This window comes from Phoca vitulina, unplaced genomic scaffold, assembly GCF_004348235.1.
Source record: "Phoca vitulina isolate PV1807 unplaced genomic scaffold, GSC_HSeal_1.0 scaffold6, whole genome shotgun sequence".
In the NCBI taxonomy this organism is placed as follows: Eukaryota; Metazoa; Chordata; class Mammalia; order Carnivora; family Phocidae; genus Phoca; species Phoca vitulina.
The window spans coordinates 68417872-68441252 of NW_022589709.1; the positions used below are offsets into that span (position 1 = coordinate 68417872).

The following is a 23381-nucleotide window of genomic DNA, read 5'->3' on the forward strand; positions in this document are numbered from 1 at the left end:
CGTAAAACTTGAGTGGATTGAATATGCAAAAGGCCATTAGCAGCCATAAGACTTCATGGTCAAAAGACCATTCTCTGTGACACCTGAAAGCTCTAAATATTCATATAGTTTAAATGGGAACTTCACTTCCAACATTTCTCTGACCAAAAAATTTGCAAGACTGAATGACACCATCTATAAATTCTTCTACCATACCTCTTAGTTGATCAGTCAGTTCTTTTCCATTAAATTTAAGCATGAACATCTTGTGTTTTTTTTTTTTGGCCACATGACATTGATAAACTACTGCAATAGCATAAAGAGAGAGCACAGACAACTGGTTTAGTGTTTAATCAGTTGTTGCTTTTCTTTTTTTTAATTCCCATATATTCTTCACTGTATTTCAAGGAAAGAGAGAGACGATCCCCTCCATTTAATCTACAAATTCACCCATTCTCTGATGGTGTGAGTGCTCTACAGATCTACTGTATGAAAGAAGGTGTCAAGGTAGGCAGATACTCAATTTTTTATGTTTGTAAAAAGTAGAGAAACTGGGAATTGGAAAAGGGGAGGTTATTGATCACTTTTGTTTTTCAGTCACTGGATGTTATTTTGATACCAACTATGTAGCAACTGAAAAGAGTCGCATCTAGGTGCCAGGCTGGCTCAGTTAGTAGGGCATGCCACTCTTGATCTCAGGGTCGTGAGTTTGAGCCCCATGTTGGGCGTTGGAGCCTACTTAACATAATTTTTTTTAAAAAATTAAAAAAAAGATGTGTGACAGATGTATGAATGGTAACAGCAGAGAACACAGGAAATCATGATTATTTAGAATAGAGTAGGGTAAAGAAGATACAGATTCAAAATATTAAGATAATTACCCTTAATTATCTAGGGGAAATATTAAATAATAAAATATCAGTACTTTGAGAAGCACATTTCAAGTATAGCAGATAAAAAAATATTTGTCGAGTCCCTTTGTTATGCTGTCTTAAGTGCTGTGGGATTCATAATCTTGGAATTTTGGCGGTGGAAGAGACCTTAAAATCATCTAGCCCACCATCTCTTTTGATTACGTTTAATTTAGGGAAGATTTCTCTTTTGGAAGGACTTATGATTTCTAACGTGTTGTTCATTTAGATAAAATGTAATTCTGTCTTTAGGGATATTGGGATCCATTTTAAACATTAAGGTTGAATGGAGGTGGCCCCATCTCCTGGAAAATATATTGTCCTTCAACGTAATGCAATCACATGGTGGGTCTCTATCCCGCAGGGAAAGCTGGGAAGCCTCCCGCTGTTCCTGGTCTCTCCTTGACCTTGTGCATGGCCCTCCCTGCTCCCACTCTGAGCTGCCAGATAATACCTGCTTTCGTTGCCTTCTCTCTACCTGTGAAACTGAGCTAGACCTCCCCTTTCCCGGTGGTAGGGGTCTGGTTGTGAGTAAGAGGAGAGAGGTGTACTAATGAAGTAAAAAGTGGGAGGAAAATTAGGTAGTAAAATTGCGCTTCCTTGTTTTCCATCCTAAACCTCTTTCAGGTTTAAACTTCTGTCCTTCCTGGGCTGCCCAAAAATTTGTAAACCAGAGCAGTTTGTTGGGTTTTTTTTTAATTCAGCTCTAATTAAATGAAAAGGACTTCTACTTTGTCTTTTCCTTAGATACTTTTCTTAGATAAATCACAAACAACCTACTCTGGTGGATGAAATTTATATGCAGGGGAACTTTTTCAAATGGAGTTCAGCTGCTTCAAACTGACTCAAGAAATATAGTTAAAATGAGCTATTTTCCATAGCATGAAATTAATGCTAAAAAATGGAAGGTACTCTAGTTTTCTATGTGGCAATCAAAATCTCAGCCAGGTCAGAATTCCATTAATTAGAATGAAATTAGTTGATTATATTTATTACTTGTTACTTTTCTTTATACCTACAATTTATCATAATTCAAAAAAATTGGCAATTAGTAAGAAAAAACTTTAATGAAAGAATTCCAAGTCCTTACTATATCCTAGACTCTTTCACATACCATCCCTTTATCCTTAAGAGCAGCCTATGAAGGAGGTATTTTGCAACTGGTGAAATTGAGAATGAACTGTTAAGTAGTTTGCCCAGGTTCACGCGACTTGGAAGAAGCAGGGTGAAAACATAAAACCACGTGTGCCTGATTGAAAACAACCCAAGGAAGTATGGGTCTTAAAATGTCTTCTCAAAGTTACGGGTCAAGCAGTGATAGAATAGTAAGCCGCCTTTGTGTCTTTGATTTGAATGTGTCTCCTTGATGTTGCAGGATGTGAACATCCCTGATCTCATAAAGCAGCTTGATATCCTGGGTGATAATGGGGTAAGTAATGAACTGATTAAGGGCAGTAAATATATGAACTTGCCCAAAGAGGGGCAAGAAATACTTGCCAGGGCATCATGTGTAAAATAATAGCAAGTGAGAAGCCACGTTCACTTAAGGATGTAGCTCGTTGAAGAGAATCAATCATTTATCAAACAAGTTGGTTGAGGGGTTGTAAGGATCTCTAGAAGGCAGTGGCAGAAACGGGAACTGGTGAAGTGCTTTTCATGGGCTGGTTTCACGTTTGAATGCCGACCACATCTGCAGTGATTAAAGCTAATTACCTTCTCTCTGTTGCCTGGAGCCATCTAGCATGAAATTAATCAGTCATGCAGTTGCAACTGCTGCTAAATAGTAGGGTTGGTGGCAGCCCCATAAAAATGGACCAGGAAACTATAATCTCTTTTCTTTCTAAAAACACCTTCCAGGCAGGGTCAAGGCATACTAATTCAGTGGGAGGAACATTCATTGAGATACTATGGGAATGATGCATATAAGTTGGAGGAGTCACCCATTTTTTGCCTTGAAAAATCATCAAAGGAGAGAAGAGAATCAATTAAATCACATCAAACCACTATGAAAAGATTACTTGTTATTTCATTTTGGTTTCTGCTTTTCTCATAACCTGACTATTAGCTAAGTATGCTCACAGTGAAACACAAAAGCAAGTCAGTATTAGAGATATAAAAAAAAAATCACATTTAATGTCCTTTTACATGTTTCGAATGAACTTTTTGTTCAGAATTGTAGAATAGAACATCTGAACTAAGTAGAATAGAACATCTGTTACGTTACATACATGCACCTGCGGTAATATCTATGGCAGGCTGTTAGGCAGATAGTGCAAATATCGTAACTATCTTCAGCTTATTTTCTTTCTCTCTCTCTCTCTCCCTCCCTCTCTTTTGGCAGAACTTAAGAAATGAAGAACAAGTGGCCATAATTCAGGCCAGCACTGTGCTGTCCCTGGCAGAAAAGGTAATATATCAAACTAACATTCAAACCATCTCAATGTCTGACTTCACACCTAAAGACCCGGGTAGGGTTGAAGGACATTCTCTTTGCACATGACTTTGTGTTACTGAATACCTAATAAGTATCTTTTTTTTTCAGGGTGATACAACCCCTATAGAATGAGAACACACAAAAGAAAAGTCTACACACTGATCTGGGGTGGGTGGATAATTCTTGCTTTGTAGTCTGTTAAAAAATGGAACACTTTCTGGATTACATTATCCAAACAATCCCACCCAAGCTGGGACAGCTGTAAAGAAGGGTTTCGTTGAGAGGTGGTAAAATGGCGCCTGGCTCTTTTTATGCGCTCTTCCCTGGCTGCGTACACACCAGTTGTCCCGAACTGATTGTGTAATTCAGTGGTGGCTCACTGCAGTCACATTCAGAAAGCCCAACCTGGGGACTGGCAGAAGAGCAACACTGAGTGTGTTCTGGCCCCCTTGTGTCGAAACCTGGTAAATGGTAGGGAGAGAGACAAAGGAAAGAGCCAAGTGGAGAAGCTTGATGACTGGCTATGTTCAGGGTGTCGCGAGAATCAGCACTTACTTGAGAGGCTCGTGTACATGGTTGGATAAAATGACAACTGTATAAATTCCTTGAAATGCTTTCTTAATTCCTAAATGCATAAAGAGTTTGTTATAAATTAAATGAAACCATAAACAAGCAAGTGATCTGCTTTCTCCAGTCTGAAGTAAGGGAATCCTCCAGGTCAAATGATTTATTGAGTTACTCGAACAATACCATGACATAAAGGGAAAACAATGTAGGGAGAGGCAAGGACTGCTATAAAATAAAAAGTTACTTAAGAAATAGTAAAATGATCCTTTTTTGGATCGGATTCAAGGACACCAAGTGTGGAAGAAAGGACACTTTGCTGACAGCTGGGGAGATTTTAGTATGGATCAGGAATGATATAACAAAAGGAGTTCATGTTCATTTTGCAAGGTATAAAAATGGTCTTTGAGTTAAGGATTTTTTTTTTAAAGGCCTTTTCTGTTAGGGATATATACTGAGGTATTTACATGTGAAATGATATCTGGGATTTGCTTTGTAAAAAACTTACTTACAGGGCGCCTGGGTGGCTCAGTCGTTAAGCGTCTGCCTTCGGCTCAGGTCATGATCCCAGAGTCCTGGGATCGAGCCCCGCATCGGGCTCCTGCTCGGCAGGAAGCCTGCTTCTCCCTCTCCCACTCCCCCTGCTTGTGTTCCCTCTTTCGCTGTGTCTCTCTCTGTCAAATAAATAAAATCTTTAAAAAATAAATAAATTAAAATTAAAATTAAAAAAAATAAAAAATAAAATAAAAAACTTACTTTATGCTTTAATTACAGATGTATCACTCTCCCTCTCCACAACAAATTAATAGCACCACATTATCTCTAACATAACGTCCAGAATCCAGAACTTGCCATGAGGGCCCTGAGGATCTGGCCCTTACCTGCTTCTCCAGGATCCCACTTGTTTCTTTGGTCCATAGCAAAGGTCCAGCCATACACAAATCCTTCTGGGGCCCCGATCTTCTGTCTCTGTCTCTCTCTCCATCTCTATCACTGTTTTCATCCCTTGGTCCTTTACACTGTTCTCTTTGCTTAGAAGATATTCCCTTTTTCCTTTTCTACCTTGGTCTGGCTAAATCTGAACCATTAGACATGCCCCTGTGTGGGGAAGCCTTCTTATTCACCCAAGGCCAGTTAGGTGGTTTTTTCTCTGTGTTTCCACAGTGACTTATGCATCTGCTACTATGGCTTTTAACAACTATAACAGGCTGCTCATTTTTTGCTGTTGTTATACGCCCCCAACCACCTACCGCTAGATTTAAGCTCCATGAGGGCAAATATGGTTTCTGTTTACTCCACTTTGTTTGCCTAGCTTTTCACAATAGCCCAGCACATCTAACAGGTGGTCAACAAATGTTTACTGAAGGAGTGAACAAGTGACCGTGAATGTCCACAGGACAGTGTTCCAGTGACATCCAGTTGGATGAAGAAAACACAGTCTGTATTCCCAGGTCTGCTACAGTCATTTGGCAGCAAAAGCCAGAGTGTCTGCCTCCCTAAGGGATAAGCTTATGTTTAACTTGGGAGAGACCCATTATAATAATTTGTTCTATTAAACCAAATATGTGGTAAGCTCATGCCATATTATTCAAAATCTAATTTTACTCAGGGTGCTGATCAATGTTAACCTCAGTGCCATGTAACAGGATGATATATTCTAAGTGTTAGGAAAGGTAGGTTTTTTTAATGTGATTAAAATGTCTCCACTCAACAAAAATGATTCTTCAACACTTAGCTGTGGGCAGTTTCAAACACTGAAAAACTGCCATTTCTCCAGTCTCACCTGGCCTTCTTTCTTTCATCATGTTTCCCCCAACCATGGAGAACTGGATGTCTCTTCTGCTTGGAATCTTCCCGTCATTTTTGCCTAATCATCTCTGACTCGAATTCATCAGACTCAGTTGCAGTTGTCACTTCCAGGAAAGCCTCCTCTGGTGTTGTGTAATGAGGGCAAAAAAACATGTGGGTCTTACTCAACCATCAAAGCTCTAGTATCTAGTGCAGGGCCTGACACGTGGTTGACGTCAAGAAATGCATTTGCTGAATGAATGAATGAATGAATGAATGAGTGAATGAAAAATGATATTTCCTGAACTAAGAGATAAAATGCACCAAGTTTTCACTTCAGTCCTCATCTGCTTCCTAAGATATAAGAGGAAGAGACAAAACAACTCAGTAGACTGCACGGTGTACGCCATCTCAAGCAATCATGTAGACTGTTTTGTCTTGTTTATTCCTTAGTGGATCCAGCAAATTGAAGGAGCTGAGGCTGCCCTACACCAGAAAATGATGGAACTGGAAAGTGACATGGTGAGTACAAAGAAGAGGTATCATAAAAATGAAGAAAACTTGACAAGGCAAATGGAAAACAACCATTTTCTACCACTTTTATCTAGCACTGATGGAAGTTTGCAGCTTCCCATTATTTTGTGTACAGACTATGGAACAAAATTCCTGGAAGTATCCCACAAGTTCAAGTTATATTCTTCAAAAATATGTTGTATTTTTTATAATATTTCTAAAACTAATGCTGAAGAGAATTCAATTAGGTGTTTTTTTCCTTAGGCTAAACAATTTTTCCACCATATATAGTCATAGTAAAAAGTACAGAAATGATGAATGAAACTCTGATTTTAAAAATCTCCAAACCACCTCATGCTCATTAGGATGGCCACTATCAAAAAAACAGAAGTTAGATGTTGGTGGGGATGTGGAGAAATTGGAACCTGTGCACTGCTGGTAGGAATGTGAAATGGTGTGTGGCTGCTAAGGAAAATACTATGGTGGTTGCTGAAAAAATTCAAAATAGAATTACCATCCAATCCAGGAATACCACGTTTGGGTATATGCCCAAAATAACTGAAGGTAGGGTCTCAAAAAGATATTTGTACACCCATGTTCAAAGCAGCATTATTCACATAGCTTAAATGTGGAAGCAACCCAGATGTCTATCAGTGGATGAATGGATAGCAAAATGTGGTCTATACATACAATGAATATTATCCAAGTTTTTAAAAGGAAGGAAATTGTAACATATATAACATGGGCATAATGCTAAGTGAAATAAGCCAGTCACAAAAAGACAAATACTGGATGATTCCACTTACGTAAGGATCCAGAGTAGTCAAGCTCCTAGAAAGTAGGGACGACGGCTGTCAGGGGCTAAAAGGAAGAGAAATTGGGGTGTTGTTGTTTAAGGGGTATAGTTTCAGCTTTGCGAAATGAAAAGCATTTCGGAGATTAGCTGCTTAACCATGTAAATATCCTTAACACTACTGAACTGTACACTTAAAAACGGTTAAGAGCGTAAAATTTATGTTGTATGTGTTTTACCGCAATTAAAAATTTTTTTAAATCCCCAAGCATAGGAATTGTTGATTATAATTTACGGGAATATGTAGAATTTTATAACTGTACTATCATTAGTATTATTACTACTAAAAAACAGGTAGTGATTCCTATCAGGTTAGGGAATCCTATAATAAGAATAACTTGTATTTACATAGTATGTGACAGCTCACACATCATTTGCTTATATTTTACATGGAGTTTCTATTTTGCCAAAAGGTTAGACTCTAAAGTCAAAGCATGTGACAAGAACTGTTTACCTTAAAAGAAAACAAAAACAAAAACAAAACTTGAAAAAAGCGTGGGAACTTTAGGTTGAAGTCCCAGCTCGTCCGGGTTTTGTGGCAGGAGCAAAGCGCTCTCATTAAGTGACACCCCCATTCTCTAAATCATTATCCATCTTTGTGTTTGCTAGTTGTACACAGATAATTTTGAATAATTGTTTTATTATACCACTGTGCATTCCTAAACATTCTTACAAAAATAGACTCTCCCAATATATTGGCACAGATATACTTACTAGTTACTAACTTACCTTGTCAAAATCGAATCTGTCCTTAACCATGTACTTTTGGATTGGCATAAAAATCCTTTAAAGCATTCCATGTGGATTGGTCATTATATCTTTTATACTTCTTTCCATTGATTTTCACATTCCCTGTGTGAGGCTATTAAAGTTGAACTATTTCCCTAACAGACAAAATCTATGACCCTACAAATGCTAGTGACTTGTCTTGCCGTGGAATTTGAGAAAACATTAATCAGTACAATTTATATATCACTTCCTAGTAAACTCAATTGACTCTATTTATCATTATGGCCCCCTTCTTATAGGAACAATTCTGCAAAATAAAAGGCTATCTAGAGGAAGAACTAGACTACAGAAAACAAGCTCTCGACCAAGCATATATGGTAGGTACAGCAAGCACTAAAGACACCCAGAGATTCACAGTTCTCTACTGCAGAGTAAAGCATCCTGGTTCGTTTGTCATGCCAAGTGCTTGAATAGACCACGACATAAAGCTCATTTGTTCAGTGGTTTCTAGTTCTGGTTTTAGAACAAATGCATCCCTACCTCTTTCCTGTTATAATAATCTTACAATACTTAATAACTATTTAATTATGCTTCATTTAAAAAAATTAAGTGTATGTTATTATAAAATGCTTTAATGAAGGACAGATTGGATGGTACTGTGGATTAAAGAGAAATTTTATTAAATAAAATCCAATGGTTTGGGAGCCTAATGTAGTGGTAGAATGATAGAGCCTTTAAAATGTCTGTTATGTACATTTTTACTTCACGTATTTCTCACAACAACCCTGAGAGGTATAGGTAATTTGACTATTCCTATATTGTATAGGAGAGAATGAAGGCTTGGAGAGAAAGAACTCTGCCTGACAAAGCAAGCAGGTAGTGCTCAGGTCTGACTCCAAACCCTGTGGCCTTCACTGCTGTAATCCAGCCACAGTAAGGAAGGCTCTTCGGTAAATGGGCTGTGCCTTTTTCTCTCCCACAGAACATTGTGCTGACTGAGGAGCACATTTGATTCATTCCCCACACCAAACTCATAATACATAATTCCTAATATTGGACTATGGCTTGCCTGTCTTCTTTCCATATGCTGCAGCCCCCCCGCCCCGCCCCATTAATTCACAGTAGTAACTTAAGAGAAAAAGACCAAACTTAAAAGAGGAACATTTCGAGTTGTTAGTAGAGGTTTTTATAATGCTTTCCTGGAAGCAGCCTGAGTCACTTTGGGGATAAGAGTGAAGCACTTAGCCCCTGCTTGTAACAAAGATGAATTAGTCTTCCCTTCCAAGATGAGTAAGAGATTCTGAGCACCACTTGATGGGGAAAGGAGAAAATGAGAGTTGGTCCCTGGAGAATCAAGAAGGAAGCACTCTCCCCCCCCTTCCTACCCTTTTATCCTTGCCTCCTCCACCTACACATGATAGGGTTCATCTGTGTGTTCGTGTGAACCATGACTGCGTACTTGTTCAGACAACCACATTTAATGTTAAAAAGAAGAGATCTGCTTAGTCCAGCGCAAGAGCTAGGAAAACACCCCTTACCCAGGCATGACCATCCCCCTCTGTCAGAGTCACAGGGGGTAAGACTGTAGGTTTGGGCTGCTATCTCTGAAGCATGTTAAAAAAAAAATAACTGGGATATAAGGAGCAGTAGACTCTTCATCTAAAACAGAGAAGACCAAGGAGGCATTTTATAGCTAAAGCAGCTGTAAATCTCAGAGTATTAAAAAACAACCCAATTCTGAGGACTCTAGGCCATTTTTAGATCATATCTCCCAATCTGTATTTTAAGATGTGGAGACTGTACAGCCATCTTCAAGTTCATAGGTGTGTCCTGTGGAAGAGGTGGCCTTTTGTACATGAAATATATCTCTAGTTTCAAGTATTCCAACTCAGGCCACTTTTCAATGCTTATTTCTAAAAGTACAGCCACCATGATAGATGTCTAAATGTCTGAAGGGCTGTCAAATGAAAGAGAGGCCAAATTTATTCTCAGCTACATTTGGGAATAGAAGGATATACAGTTCTTATAACAAAGTAAGGACTTCCTCAAAATGAAATGGACAGGATCCCAAGAAAAAGAATAAATTCCCCATCACCAGAGAAGTTCACATATTGTTAGCTCGATGACATTTAGGGAATCTTACAAAGGGGATTATCAAAATGGTAGTTAGACTGGACAAGCTTTGAAGTTTATCATATTGCTATGATCCTGTAAGATTACAGTGGTGCGTGACCCCCCCATACACGCAAGTGTCTCTGTTCACATTCCCCTCATCAATGCTAAGTTCCAAAGTTAGACTTTTCTAATTCTGTTTGCCAGAGAATCCAGGAACTAGAAGCTACTTTGTACAATGCTCTGCAGCAAGAAACTGTTATCAAGTTTGGTGAATTGTTAAGTGAAAAACAGCAAGAGGAGCTGAGGACAGCAGTAGAAAAGTTACGGCGGCAGATGCTGAGGAAGAGCAGAGAGTATGACTGTCAGATTCTTCAGGAGAGAATGGAGCTCTTACAGCAAGCCCATCAGGTGAGGACTGAGTCACTGCATCTGTGTAGGGTTGGTACTAAGCAAATGGGACTTAGTACTAAGTACATTGTACTGAGTATGGGTGTGGAGAAGCCCAGGAGCTATAAACTATTTTCAGAGAGCAAAATAACTATTGTTTTCCACCTAGACTCAGAGACAGGAGGACAGTTTTGAAATGATTCAGTCTTAAGAAAATTGGCATTTCGGAAGCATTGCATACTGCTGCCATTTTGGGAACTATTTTGTCATGAAATACCCTTTGAATCTCCTGGATCCTGATTAGCTCCCTTATGCAGGGAAGCAAGACTCTCCCCAGAACAGAAATAATGCCTCCATCCTGTTACTCACCCCAGTCCATAACCTAACCTGATCCAATAATCTGAATAGGGTAAAGGAGAACAAGGGCCTTTTTCTTTATTCCCAGAACAAACAGCAACACCAACAAAGCCTGGAAGCTGCCGCTTACTTACTGGCATTTGCTATGTCAGGAACTAAATTTACATCATTGCATTTAATCTTCACAATAGCCCACTGAGGTAAGTATTCTTATGATCCCAATTGAGGAGATAATGATACTGATGACAAGAGTGCTTCAGTTTGCCCAAGATGACCCAGATAGCGAGCTCCAGAGCCAGATTACCACTCAGGTGGGCATGACTCAAGGCCGGTGCATCTAACCATGGCACTACGCTGTCATACACAGCTTGAGTTAACTATGATTGACGGGACTCATCTAGACCAGCAAGGCTCAAGAGACACTCAATTTATAGCCCAAATTCTTAATTCCAACTCTTAGTTCATGTCTTAGCTTGACAGGTGAGGACTAGGGCCCTGGTCAAAAAGCAGATTCCAAAAGAATTCCAAAATTGGTAGTGCCGGGCTGTCGTGTTGGTACTCAGAAGCTGAGTATAGAAGCTGACTATAGAAGAAGTAAGAATCATGTGGTCTTCAGAGTTCAAGGTGAGTGGAAAAGGAACAGGTTATTTTATGACACCAATAAGAACGGTTTATGGGGAATATGACACTTAGCATACCCTCTATGTAGCCAGGAGTTCTGTGAATCTTTATAGTCGGACAGATTATTCAAGTCAGCAGGGGAACTCTGAAGCCATTTGTCCTGGAGATGGTGAACGCATGCATGTTTGTTTCAGTGGCCCTTCAGATTCCATCATAAAGTTCAGGGTTTTGACCCTGGAAAGGGTTTTTAAATCCTTTAATAATAGACTCCCTGGCATCATTAGTTGGGGAATGAAAGTGTCCTCTGCATAAATTTCTTATGCTACAGTAGCATTTAATTAATTTCAACAAATCAGGAGTTGTACCATGGAACCACAGCAGTGTTTATTTCTAAGATGTACAAATAATTATCTGAATTTATTTAGATTAAAAGCTGTCATCTCTTTTGAGTCTTTAACCAGCTAAGGTGATTCACTCCCGAAAGACATGATTTTGTTTGCTTTAAGTTATCAGTCTGAACGGATGGTTATGTTATATTTCTAAGCCTCAGAGATTCCCACTGAAATTCTCTATCTCTCAAACAAATGTTCACTAGAAAATGCCTTTTCTAGTTATTATTTCTTACTCTTTGCCTGCCATTGTAATCAGTAGTTCTGATTTGAGAGAATTATTCCAGAAGGTCTTGGCCAGAATTTGTCATATATCAGTATATGATCCAGGTAAATCGTAGAGCAGCATATCACTAACTATTCATGGGACATTTCTGTTTGAATGTTTCACATACGAAACAGATCTAAATATTCATTCTTATCCTTACTTCTCCTGTCTTTCCCCGGCTGCCTGCCTTGGTCAGTAGAATTACCATATCCCAAAGCACTCAGGCTGGAAACCCTGGAGTCTTCTTGGTCTTTTATCTCCAGGAGTTAATATAGCACTACATCCATCTGAGCATTTCCCCTGAAATGTTTTTGAAACTGTTGCATTTTTTCCACACTTGTAACCTCAGGCATACACAGGACCTCTCAATACTGCAGCAGGCCCAGCTTCTGCCAAATGTCCTCTGCTGTAACCCGGCTCCATCCTCTATGCATTTGTTCTGTCAGATGTTTAAATGCACCTCCTAGACTTTGAACACCATGCCATAGAGAATTCACATAGACCCTGCCTTTACAAAGCTTAGGACCTACTGATGGAGTCACAGGAGACTAATTCAAAGAAAAATAACTCTAATTGATATCTTTTGACAAGGGGTATAAAAAATCATAAGCAGTGTGCCTTGGGGACCCACTTGTGGGGAAGACTTCCAGCTCTCCTCTCCTTTGTTCATCGTGCAAATCACTGCAGAGTCTTTCACCTTTTCCGATGGTACATTCTTCCTCAGAAGCCTCCATGATCCCAGTTTCCAATTGAGTCTGGTCCTATGCAGGTCTCTCCAGGTCCTTCATTAGCTGGCTTACCCCTTCCCTGGAAAGCTGACCTGAGACAGTCTGCAGAGCATACCTTCCTCACTACTCATGCAGACCTCTTCCTGGTACCACTTGGGCCATGACTCCCACCTCTAAGCCTTTGTTTGCCTGATCACTCACCCTAAAATGCCCTTCCGTGTCTGCTTCATTTATCCAAATGTTCTCATTTTTTCCAGTCCCAGTTTAAGATCTGTTTCCCTTAGGATGTTCTCCCTGATAATAATGGAGTACAGACTATTGAAAAAAAAAAATCTATACTGCATACCCTGTTACACACTCTTTCACACCCATATTGAGGGCCTGCTTGTGCCAGAGACTAGGAATGTGATGGTGGACAAAGACGTAAAGGTCACTGTTCTCATCTATACTACAGATGAAAGGGGTCAAAGCAACAACACAAAAAACAATGACCAAGGCAATGTAGAGAGTGTCCATGAGTACTATGAAGAAAAGTATACAATGTGTGTGTGAATCTGGGAATAGAGGATTCACCTCTTTAGACTGGCTAGTCAGACCAGGCCTCTCCGAAGATGTCTAAAATCCCAGGGACCAGCCACACAAAGATCCTGGCAAAGTGTCCCCGAAGATAGGGACAACAGAGTCTAAGTCTCTACTGTAGGAACATTTGGAATATTCAAGAAACAAGAGAGAAGGCCATAAAAATGGAGCAGAGAGAGCCAAGAGGAAGTGGACATGAGGTAAAGTTGGAGCAGTAAGACAAGGCCTAAATCATGTTGGACCTTGAAGGAGTTGGGCTTATATTCTGAGTGCAGCTTAGCTGCATCTTCCTTATTCTTACCCCTCCTCCTCTCCCCCTTAAACTCAGGGACTGCCCTGGTGATTTCATGTGTTGGGAGTGCACACAGCTGCTGTAGACGGATGTACTAAATTAGAAACAGGGAGGGCTGGCTGTAAGCTGTCACACCAGTACTGATGCCAACAACAGTGACTTGGTGGAGTTACTAGCAGTACAGATAAGCCAGGCAGAAAAGGGATCTGATTTGGATCTGACAGGGATCCCCCTTGGATTGGATGGCAAGCAGATGGGAAGGAAAAAGAAATAGAACATGCGGCACACATTAGCTGAAGTAACTCATAATCAACACGTAGAGGCAGCTTCTTTGTACTCAACACTGCCCTAGTTACTAGAGATTGGTGATGAAGTTAAACATGGTTTTGCCATCGTTTACCTTTTCTACTTGAGCTGGGTTTCCCTGTGTTTCAAACTTTGTCTCCCCATCTGATCGGAATGGTTCTTTGAGATCAAGAACTCACTGGTGTCTGGACCCTCCATTACATTCAGCAAAGTCCTGTCCTCTGTAGGAAGTTGCCCAACAAGCAGACACTTGATGGCTGAAGAGACCCTGCAGTAATCTTACAGGTCCATGATTTTATTGATATAATACTTGCCTCCACATCCAGTAGACATATCAAGGAATTATGTGCACACTCAAGGTGAAAATGTCTAGCAAATTTATTCTTTTATTGTATAGCTTTGGCACCTGGAAATATACACAAGCACACACATCACTCCCATGTACCCACACCATTAGCTTCCAGGCCCATTCTCTTACCCAGCATTCATTGTCCTCTGATTTCAAGGTCAGCCTCGATCATCTCTCTGACCAAAACTCCTCATCCTCTCCTGCACACACATCTATCCCTTCCCTTTAAAGCAGACTCCTCAGTCTCTTCACTCCCTGCATTTGGTCAGATAATTGTGGTAGGGGGCTGTCCTGTGTATCATCCTGGGCTCTGCCCATTAGATGCTAGTTGCAACCCCTGTCCCAGATGTGATTACTGACCATTACTGTCCCAGATGTGATTCAAAAATGTCCAGACAATCAGACAGTGATGATGGTTGCACCATCTTGTGAATATTTTAAAACCACTGAATTGTATACTTCAGATTAAATTAACTAACTTGAAAAGATGTTCAGACATTGCCAAATGTCCCCTGAGGGGCAGAGTCATCCTCAGCTGAGAACCAATGTTTCAGAGAAAAGGGAGATAGGATTTTCAAGTTCAGGTATTCTTTGTTCTAGCTTTCCCTTTTTCTCCCTACATTGCATTATAAAAACCTCTCTTTCTGTATTATCACCCCGTTTAGCTTCCACTGTTTTCTTCTCAGACTCCAATTCCCCATTTTCTGATTATTCCCAAAAGAGGTGTTAAAATAACCAGCCTACATTGTATACCCATGTGCCGTGAACCTAAAAGGCCTTTAGATTGCCAGATCAAAATTGGAAGACTATTTTTCACTTGCAAATAATTGTCTATGTAATGTTGGTTTTAAATCTGTGCTATTTAAATTGCTGGAATTTTGTTATATAGTTGACAGGGAAGTTCAGAGACAGTTCCGGAACTAACATTTTTGTCTTTAGGCTTACTTGTGCTATTTTTGCTATGTTTAGTTTTCCTCTAATTTAATCACTTCCCTCCTTGGAATGTTTGGTGAAGTGTTTGGTTTTATGAGAACTGGCAAATCCTGTTTTGTGATGAAATTCCACCCTGAAGCAGAGTTGAAATAAGGTTGGAAAGAAAGGGTAGCAAAAAACAACGGGATTGTTTACATTTCTGTGTCACCTTCAGCCATTTTTTACTATGGTAATAAACAACCAAAAATCCTAATCCAAATGGCTACGACGAAGTTGGTTTCTTGCTCACTAGTTCTGGGACATACTGCTGTCTCTACGAGGAAGTGGCATTCCCACTTCTCACTCCTGCTCACATTCCACTGGTCAAACAGGTTTCATGGCCAAGCCCAAGGGCAGTGGGGTGAGACCTACCCATCGCTCACAGGGATAGAGTCTGGGGGGATGGGCGCAATAGACAGGGGCAGCAGATTTTAAAATATATGTATAATTAGCGCAGTGCTTTTGCACCGCAAGTGAGGGTGATTCTTGAAACATCCAAACAATCTCCCGGATATGGAAAAACGTATTTGTGATATTTCCAGCTGCAAGTACTAATGTTAGCGTTTTCATGGCAAGTTCTGTGTTTTAGGCTGGTGAACAGTCTTCTTGTTAACACCCACTAATTCTTTGGGTTTTTTTTTTCTTTCTTCAGAGAATTCGTGACTTAGAAGATAAAACAGACATCCAGAAACGACAGATAAAGGATTTAGAAGAAAAGGTACGTGTTCAATTCAATATGAATTTCAGTCTTTAAGTTTTAGATCAGAAAATAATAGGAGTTTCACTCACTGCGTTTCATTTCTTCTCAGTTACACTGTGTCGTGCACAGGCAGGTGTAGTGAGAGTCAACATGACCTTCACCACCAGGCAGGCACCCGCGTTCCAGCAAAGGTTCTGCCTTCAGCAGCCTCGCCGGGACATGTTTGCCTTTTATGTTGCTTTCTGTTCTTTTCTACCTGTGTTTTCTTTCCTCAGTTTCCCCTTTCTTACCTTCGCTTCCTTTCTAAAAGTTTCTTTTGAGTTTTGTGACTCTACTTTGCTCTTTCTTTTAAAAATCTTTTTGGTACCTTTTTGAAAAAAAAATCATTCTGGTTATTCTTCACAAAAAGCCCTTTTTTCCTTGAGCTGCAATGTCCCTTCAACAGTAAGTCCAGAAACTTAGGTTGACACGTGGTAATTATGCCCTCATGTCACTTCCCCCAGTGGCCGGAGAGAGTCTTCCAAGTCAAGCAACACTTTCGGGGGTAAAGCATAGTAGTTCTCAAAGAGGGCGTTTGGGAATGTGCATGGCAGGAGAAGGAAGAGGGTTCACACAGGGGTGCCGAACAAGCTGCAGTGAGACAAACAGTCTCACACAACAAAGAATTCTCCCACCCGTGATGCCCGGAGCACCAGTGCTAGGAACACAGCAAGGATGGCAAGAGGCTTCTCTAGAGTTCCAGTCTGAATTCCTGTGCTGCAGAAGAGTATAGCTATTTTCTAGCATCTCCCGTGGGTACCCAAGATGAAAACAGCAAACCATCTGCCGTTTCTGAGACATGGTTAGGATTTTATTCATCCCGGTTGCTTCTTAGTTCTCCCTAAGTGTGAGATCACAGGGAGTCGGTAGGGGCCAGTAGCCAGACCATCAGCACCTGGATTCTTCTGTAGGCTGGGTGTTTCCATATCTATTTGACCTTGGTATGTGACTTAGACTTGTGTCTAAGCCTTACCAATAAAATAGGGATGATAAAGCTTGCCCTTATCTCCTCTCATGGGTTCCATGAAGAGCCAATGAAGTCACTTATGTGAAAATGACAAAACTCTGAGGTGTTCGATTAAAAAGTGTACTTTTTAAAATTTCCAAACAGAAAGTACACATCCTCTTCAAAATTTTAAATTTGAATGGTTCTCATTTCCGAAGTGTGCTATTTAGCGCTATGGGACTGAATGAGGCAAAGGTAAAGTGCCACGGACTGAGTCTGACTTCCCAGGGTTTGGCAGGAAGACCCACAGGAGGCCAGGATTGTTCCCAGCTTCCCTGCTTGTCAAAGCACATGCCTGATATCTTCCATTTTCCACATTTTTGAATGGCTAACTCTTGGTTCTAGTCATTTTCTGTACTGACTAAAGGAGGAAGTCAGAATTAAAACCAGAAACTTTAGTTTGGTTCAGTCCCCATTCATCTAAGGAAAAACAAACTGAAAAGGGGGTGGATTTTTTAAATTATCTATTAATGTCACTCCCCTAGGCATTTTCTTAATAAACCTCATGGAAATTTTAGGAGGAGGGAGATTAAGACTATGTTCCCTGTCAGAATTTCCTGAATTTGTCATGTCACAGATCTGAACTTCTTAAACATTTATGATGATGGGGTAATGTACGTAATGGCAAACAAGGATTCTTCAGCTATCAAAGCAGCATATTCCACATATAATAGTAAATTAAGCCACTTCAAAACAACCGGTTGGTTTCTGACTGGAGATTTGAATGAGAGATGAGATTTGTGACACACCTTCTATTCCCTTGACCTTGATTCTCACACACAAGCCTAGAAAAAATGCTAAAGATCACCTATGTCAGAAATACTCCTCTTTCTTTTCCTGGGGTACTTGAACACCTACTGAGGGGACCTGAGATACCTTCTGTGTCCCTAACCCCCACGCACACAGTGCACGTCACACGACGACCGCAGACAGCACTGCCCAGCCGTGCAGTGGTGCCTCATCCCGAGCACTCCCACGGTCATTGGCTTCATGGGCTCCCACGCAGCGTTACTCTGCGAGTCGGGCACGGCAGACACTCGGATCCCCTTTTATGCAGATAATAAAACAACAGTCCAGAGAGATTAAACAACTTGCCCAGGACCGTAGAACCAGTCCGTGGCAAATCCAGCCCAGAGGTCAGGGCGTCTGACGCTAGGTGCTACACTTGGCCCACCACACTGCCCGGACAAAGCATCTCATTGCCAATGAGGTGATGGGCGTCTCCCGATGCCCCGAGAGGTAGCGCCGGTAGCTGACCTCCTCAGAGGAGTAGCGGAAGCCTCCCATCCCCTCCATCTTCTGCGGCTATGGGCGTCATTTTACCACTCTCCATCTTCAAGGAGTGGGAAAAAAAGGACAGAGTTTCTGCTTTCCAGACTAATAGAACAGTCACCAATACGTGGCTCCTGGCACCATGTTTAGAACTTGACCGTGCAATTTTGCTACAGTGAAGCAAGAGTCCTAGAAACAATGGCATTACAGGACACATGCAGATAATGTGCTCAACATGAGAATACCGTAGACAACCCTTATTCAAAGATGTCGTGGCCAACAGAATGCTCCCGAAGTGTGATAACAAGGTTAAAGACGGACTCTGTAAGAGTCAATCACCAAGGAAATTGATATTTGGGAAAAAACAAAACAAAACGATCTGACTTGTGACTTTTAATTATTAGTAGGCAGTTGGTTATATACCATTGCTACATAAGCATGTCTGTCCCCCCAGTATCTGCGTCTTGTTGAAGGTTCTCAGAGAAGAGAGACGAATCAGTGTCCGTTTAACTTCCTATGAGTCAAAAAGGAGAGAACTCTCTGAGAAGCATGGAGATTTGAACAGCATCATGCATTCATTTTCCAAAGTGTCCTCTGATGTGCAAGCACGTTTTATACTATAGATCCTCACTCATCCAGGGCAGACCCAGGTTATGCCTGCTACCCTGATGTAATTACTAATAGTGCCCCCATTTCTACCTCAGAAGTATCCCACGGTGGATGATTTATCGTATCTTTACCTTACATATTAATATTCTTCCTGCTCTGCCTTACTCCTAAAACCTGTCACATTAACCAAACAGTGATAGCCTTACGTGATTAAGTGTATGCTCTGATCATATTTTTGTATTTTTGGTAGGCCCTGCCACACATTAAAAAGGCGACAATAATATGGGCTGAAGTAGGACTCGGGAGGGCTAACCTCCAGGCTTTATTATGCCATAAAATTACAGGCAATTAGACTATTGACTAACTGTTCGGTGCTTATTTTTTTCATTTATAAAGTTACAGGCTTAAATCCATTATCTATTAGGCCCCCTCAGAATTCCAAAATGTATGAGCTGATGTTAGTTGACACCGGTTTTTCATCACATTACTTTGCCAATAGATAAGTAAAATATACAGTTTTTTTTTAAACAGAAGGTACTTGGTGTGTATGTGACAAGTGGTCAGACTTGAGCAAAGTGGAAAAGCTTGAGGTTTTGTACGACATGAATGACAGTACAGAAATTCAGATTTACATAATCTTCTTCTTTTTCTTCTGCAGTTTCTGTTTCTATTCTTGTTCTTCTCTCTTGCCTTTATTCTATGGCCTTGATGTCAAGGTGCCTCTTAAAGGTAAGATTTCATTTAATTCTCAAAATGTGGTTCTAAGAGGTATGTGATGAGCAGGATGCTGCATACAGTTACTATGCCCATGTTTGTTTGTTTGTTTGTTAAAAAAACAAATCCACTTAGTTTGGTTAGCTTAAATGCCACAAAATGAGGAAAAAGTCACTTGAAACTAAGGTAACATTGTGTGTTGACTGTGCTTCAATTAAAAAAATTAAAATAAAAAAAGTGAGAAGCAGCTCCAAACCACTTGGGTGATTATTAAAGAAATAAAGGAACCATCAAGTATTGTGGAAATTGAGAATTTTGTTCTAGTTAACAGTATTGCTTTGGGAGGTCATGATGTCTGTGGAGCTCAGTGTTCTCACCAGTCTTTCATTATGTGGAAGGAGTTGCTTCCCTATCTGCAAAATGAAGAAATCTGAGTATATGTTTAGTATCTCTTCCAGCTTGAAAATTCTGATTCTTTAAGTCTAACAAGCTAAAAATGACTGATTACTCTTAACCCTTTCTCCCCATCTGACTTCAACAGAACTCAGGAAAGCAGGCTATTAAGTGAAATTGGATCTTCTTTTCAAATAAGATCATTTTCAATGTCAATTTAGAAAAATAAGAGTTTTATTATTACTAAATTATCAAGTCCATGTCTCACAAATACATGTATAAATCATCTTAGGCACTGATTCCCAGTGTTATGAAAAATACAGATTCCAAGTTCTTACCTCCGACTTAATGGATCAGGTTATTGGAGGTAGAGGTGAGAAAGGAGGGTAGGAGAGGTGGAGAGCAAGGAATACTCTATGTCTTTAGCAAGCATACCAGGTAATTCTGATGTCTACCCAGGTACAGAAACCACAACTCATATTATCAGTATTTAAAAATGAGGAAGGGCCAGGTGCTCTTCTAAATCCACGTATCATGGTCTGTGACAACTTTGGTTTTCCTATTGTATTACACAGGGATCTTTCCTGGACCTCATGTTCTTCAACATTTTCTATAGCAAGTTGAAAAAAAGAGAAGAGACACTTTCTCTCTCCACGGGTATCAACTCTGTTACCTAGTTGTGGAACCGACAAGCAAAAGTGTTTTAGCATGATCTGATACAAGGAAGGAGTTAAGCAAGTATGCCCAGGAAGTTTATGTCCTCATATAACCAACCCTCTGGCCTTATTCTGTCTTCCAAAAGAGTTTCTGTTCCGACTACGGCCATCCTTTGGCAATCAGGATGGTAGGCTTGTAGAACCTAAGGAAGAGGACTGAGACTCTTAAATTGAATAAGAATAGGGGCGCCTGGGTGGCTCAGTCAGTTAAGAGTCCGACTCTTGATTTTGGCTCAGGTCATGATCTCAGGGTCATGAGATCAAGCCTCACATGGAAGCTGCTTAAGATTCTTTCTCCTCGCTCCCTCTCCCTCTGCCCCTCCCCCTTCCTGCTTGCTTGCTCTTTCTCTAAAAAAAAAAATTTGAATGAGAATATATAGGCGAAATGGGTAAGATTTTCTAGGAAAGGGTAGGAATGGCTAGAGCGTCAGAAAATGAATAGCCCTCCCCAACCAAGAATAACAAATAAACAGGACAAAGTTTAGTGAGACCCAAGTACTATGTGGTAGTTGAGGGAAGAATCAAAACTCATAAATACCAGTTAGAAAAGGAGTAGGTTTGAACATTCACATCAATAATGGCTAACACTTACATGCCAGGGGCTAGTCTAAGCAATAGATATAATAACCCTCACAACACCCCCTGTAAAGTCGGTGCTGCTTTTTTTTTTTTTTTTTTTTAGATTTTATTTATTCATTTAAGAGAGAGCACAAGCAGGGAGGAGGGGCAGAGGGAGAGGGAGAAGCAGGCTCCCCGCAGAGCAGGGAGCACGATGGGGGGCTCGATCCCAAGACCCTGGGATCATGACCTGAGCCGAAGGCGGACTCTTAACCAACTGAGCCACCCTGGCGCCTGCCAGATCAAGTCGGTGCTGCTTTTATTCCTTTCTTCACAGCTGGAGACACACCAACACAGGACTCTCCCAAGGCTGTAGAGCTCCAGTTGGCAGGACTGGCATTTGTATGCAGATAGCCTCGCTCTAGAGGATTTTAGCCACTTACAAACCACCGCACTGCCGCACAGAGGAGAGGGGGCATTTCTTCTCATTGCGAGCACCGTCTGTGTTCATGGATATCCGCAGTCAGGGGTGTCTTCTGCAATGTGGGTACTACTGCTTGGCTAGTAGGTTTTGAAATTACAGTGTGCTCATCTCTATACCTTTTTCCACTTTTTGTGACTCTTTGAGGGTTGTACAGGATTTGATTTGCTTTTCTTCCAGAGTAGCACATAACTGACACTTAGTAATTGTCTGTTGAATGAAAAGTCATGATTATAACTAATAATAATATAGTGAATTAATGTGACAATGAATCTGGGGAGTTTCCATGTATAGGAAAATGGCTGAGTGGTTTAGAGTTACAGCTTTGAAGTTAGATACTAACTGTTAAGTTTGGATCCTGCCATTTACAGGCTATGTCATGGTAACTTTAATCCACCTGAGATGAGGTTTCCTATTCTGTAAAATGGTTATATTAACTACAACATGGTATTATGTTGAGAGACTAAATGAGATTAAACATATAAAGGGCTTTTATCACATTGCTTGGAACATAGTTCACAATCAGCAACTCTTAGCTGTTATTATAAAAAAAGTTAGCTATCACATTTACTGAATCTGTCAGTTTATAAGTTTGAAATTATAACTTGTAGGGGCACCTGGGTGGCTGAGTCAGTTAAGCCTGTGACTCTTGGTTTTGGCTCAGGTCATGATCTCATGGTTCTGTGATCGAGACCCGCATCAGGCTCTACATTCAGTGGGGACTCTGCTTCTCTGCCTCTCTCTAGCCCTCTGCATCTTCTTTTGGCTCTGGTCATGATCCTGGGTTCCTGAGATCGAGCCCCACGTCAGGCTCCCTGATCAGCGGGGAGTCTGCTTCTCCCTCCCCCTCTACTCCTCCTCCCTACTCGGGTGCTCTCTCTCGCTCTCTCTCTCTCTCTCTCTCCCTCTCTCTCAAATAAATAAATAAATAAATAAAATCTTTTAAAAAAAACAAAGAAGTCTTTAAAAAAAAAGAAATTATAACCTCTAGCATTACCAAGTGGTTTACCACCTAAACCAGAACAAGTAATTGCCTTTTTGTCTCCTCTTTTCAGGGAGTAATCTAAATTTAAATAAGACATGACTGGAAATTGATCAATGCCACTTTTATGTCCAAAGCAGATGAGGGAGAGATAGGAAGAAGTAAGGGAGAAAATGTTTGGCTTATTGGCAGGTAGTTAAGGCGTACTGCCCATAACCACAAAAATATTTTTCCTACTAAGTTAAGTATTTATATTCTGCTCTTAAACCCAAGACTCACTTAAATTATATGTAAAGATACCCTCCCTAAAGTGGAGCCACGTGTGCTTTTTTCTCCTTTAGCAATTATAATTACCTAAGTCATTTTGTCAGTGATCTAGAAGCTTCGGAAGGCTCCCAAGAAGGCACCCTTACTGTTTTAAGTGGTTGCTAAGTAATGCAGCTCCACAGATTCTATCGGGACTTTTATCTTAAGCAGGGTTGGAACAACAGGTAGTTTCAGGAGATATCATCTGCCCATGCATTCTGGAGATTTATTCTAAATAAATAGTGCACCACAAACTCTTCCATGTCAGTTATGCAGGGAGACAAAGGAAAGAAGAAAATGAGAGGAGTACAGAAATAGCTATCACCAGGTTATTGTTACATCTGGTTATAATGACCCATTGAAAATCCTCTTCTTCTGAAGAGGGACATGTTAATGAAGAACATATCGGAACCAGCTCTGTTCATTGGAACAGAAGTTTGGAACAGACAGAGAACAGGTGATCATGATTTT

General features: G+C 40.5%; 1 protein-coding gene across 5 annotated transcripts in view; it reads left to right on the forward strand.

The window, feature by feature from the left end:
* JAKMIP2 (janus kinase and microtubule interacting protein 2) overlaps positions 1-23381 on the forward strand; it is a 157351-nt gene that overhangs the window by 128032 nt on the left and 5938 nt on the right. For 4 of the 5 annotated variants that reach the window (XM_032404420.1, XM_032404419.1, XM_032404423.1 and 1 more), the window contains 8 exons: positions 388-486; positions 2266-2319; positions 3232-3297; positions 6130-6198; positions 8071-8148; positions 10091-10294; positions 15787-15852; positions 19419-19489. In XM_032404420.1, the coding sequence (XP_032260311.1) occupies positions 388-486; positions 2266-2319; positions 3232-3297; positions 6130-6198; positions 8071-8148; positions 10091-10294; positions 15787-15852; positions 19419-19469 (687 nt within the window). In that variant the 3' untranslated portion in view covers positions 19470-19489. The remainder of the gene's footprint in view (positions 1-387; positions 487-2265; positions 2320-3231; positions 3298-6129; positions 6199-8070; positions 8149-10090; positions 10295-15786; positions 15853-19418; positions 19490-23381) is intronic. The other variant, XM_032404422.1, reaches the window with a different exon arrangement.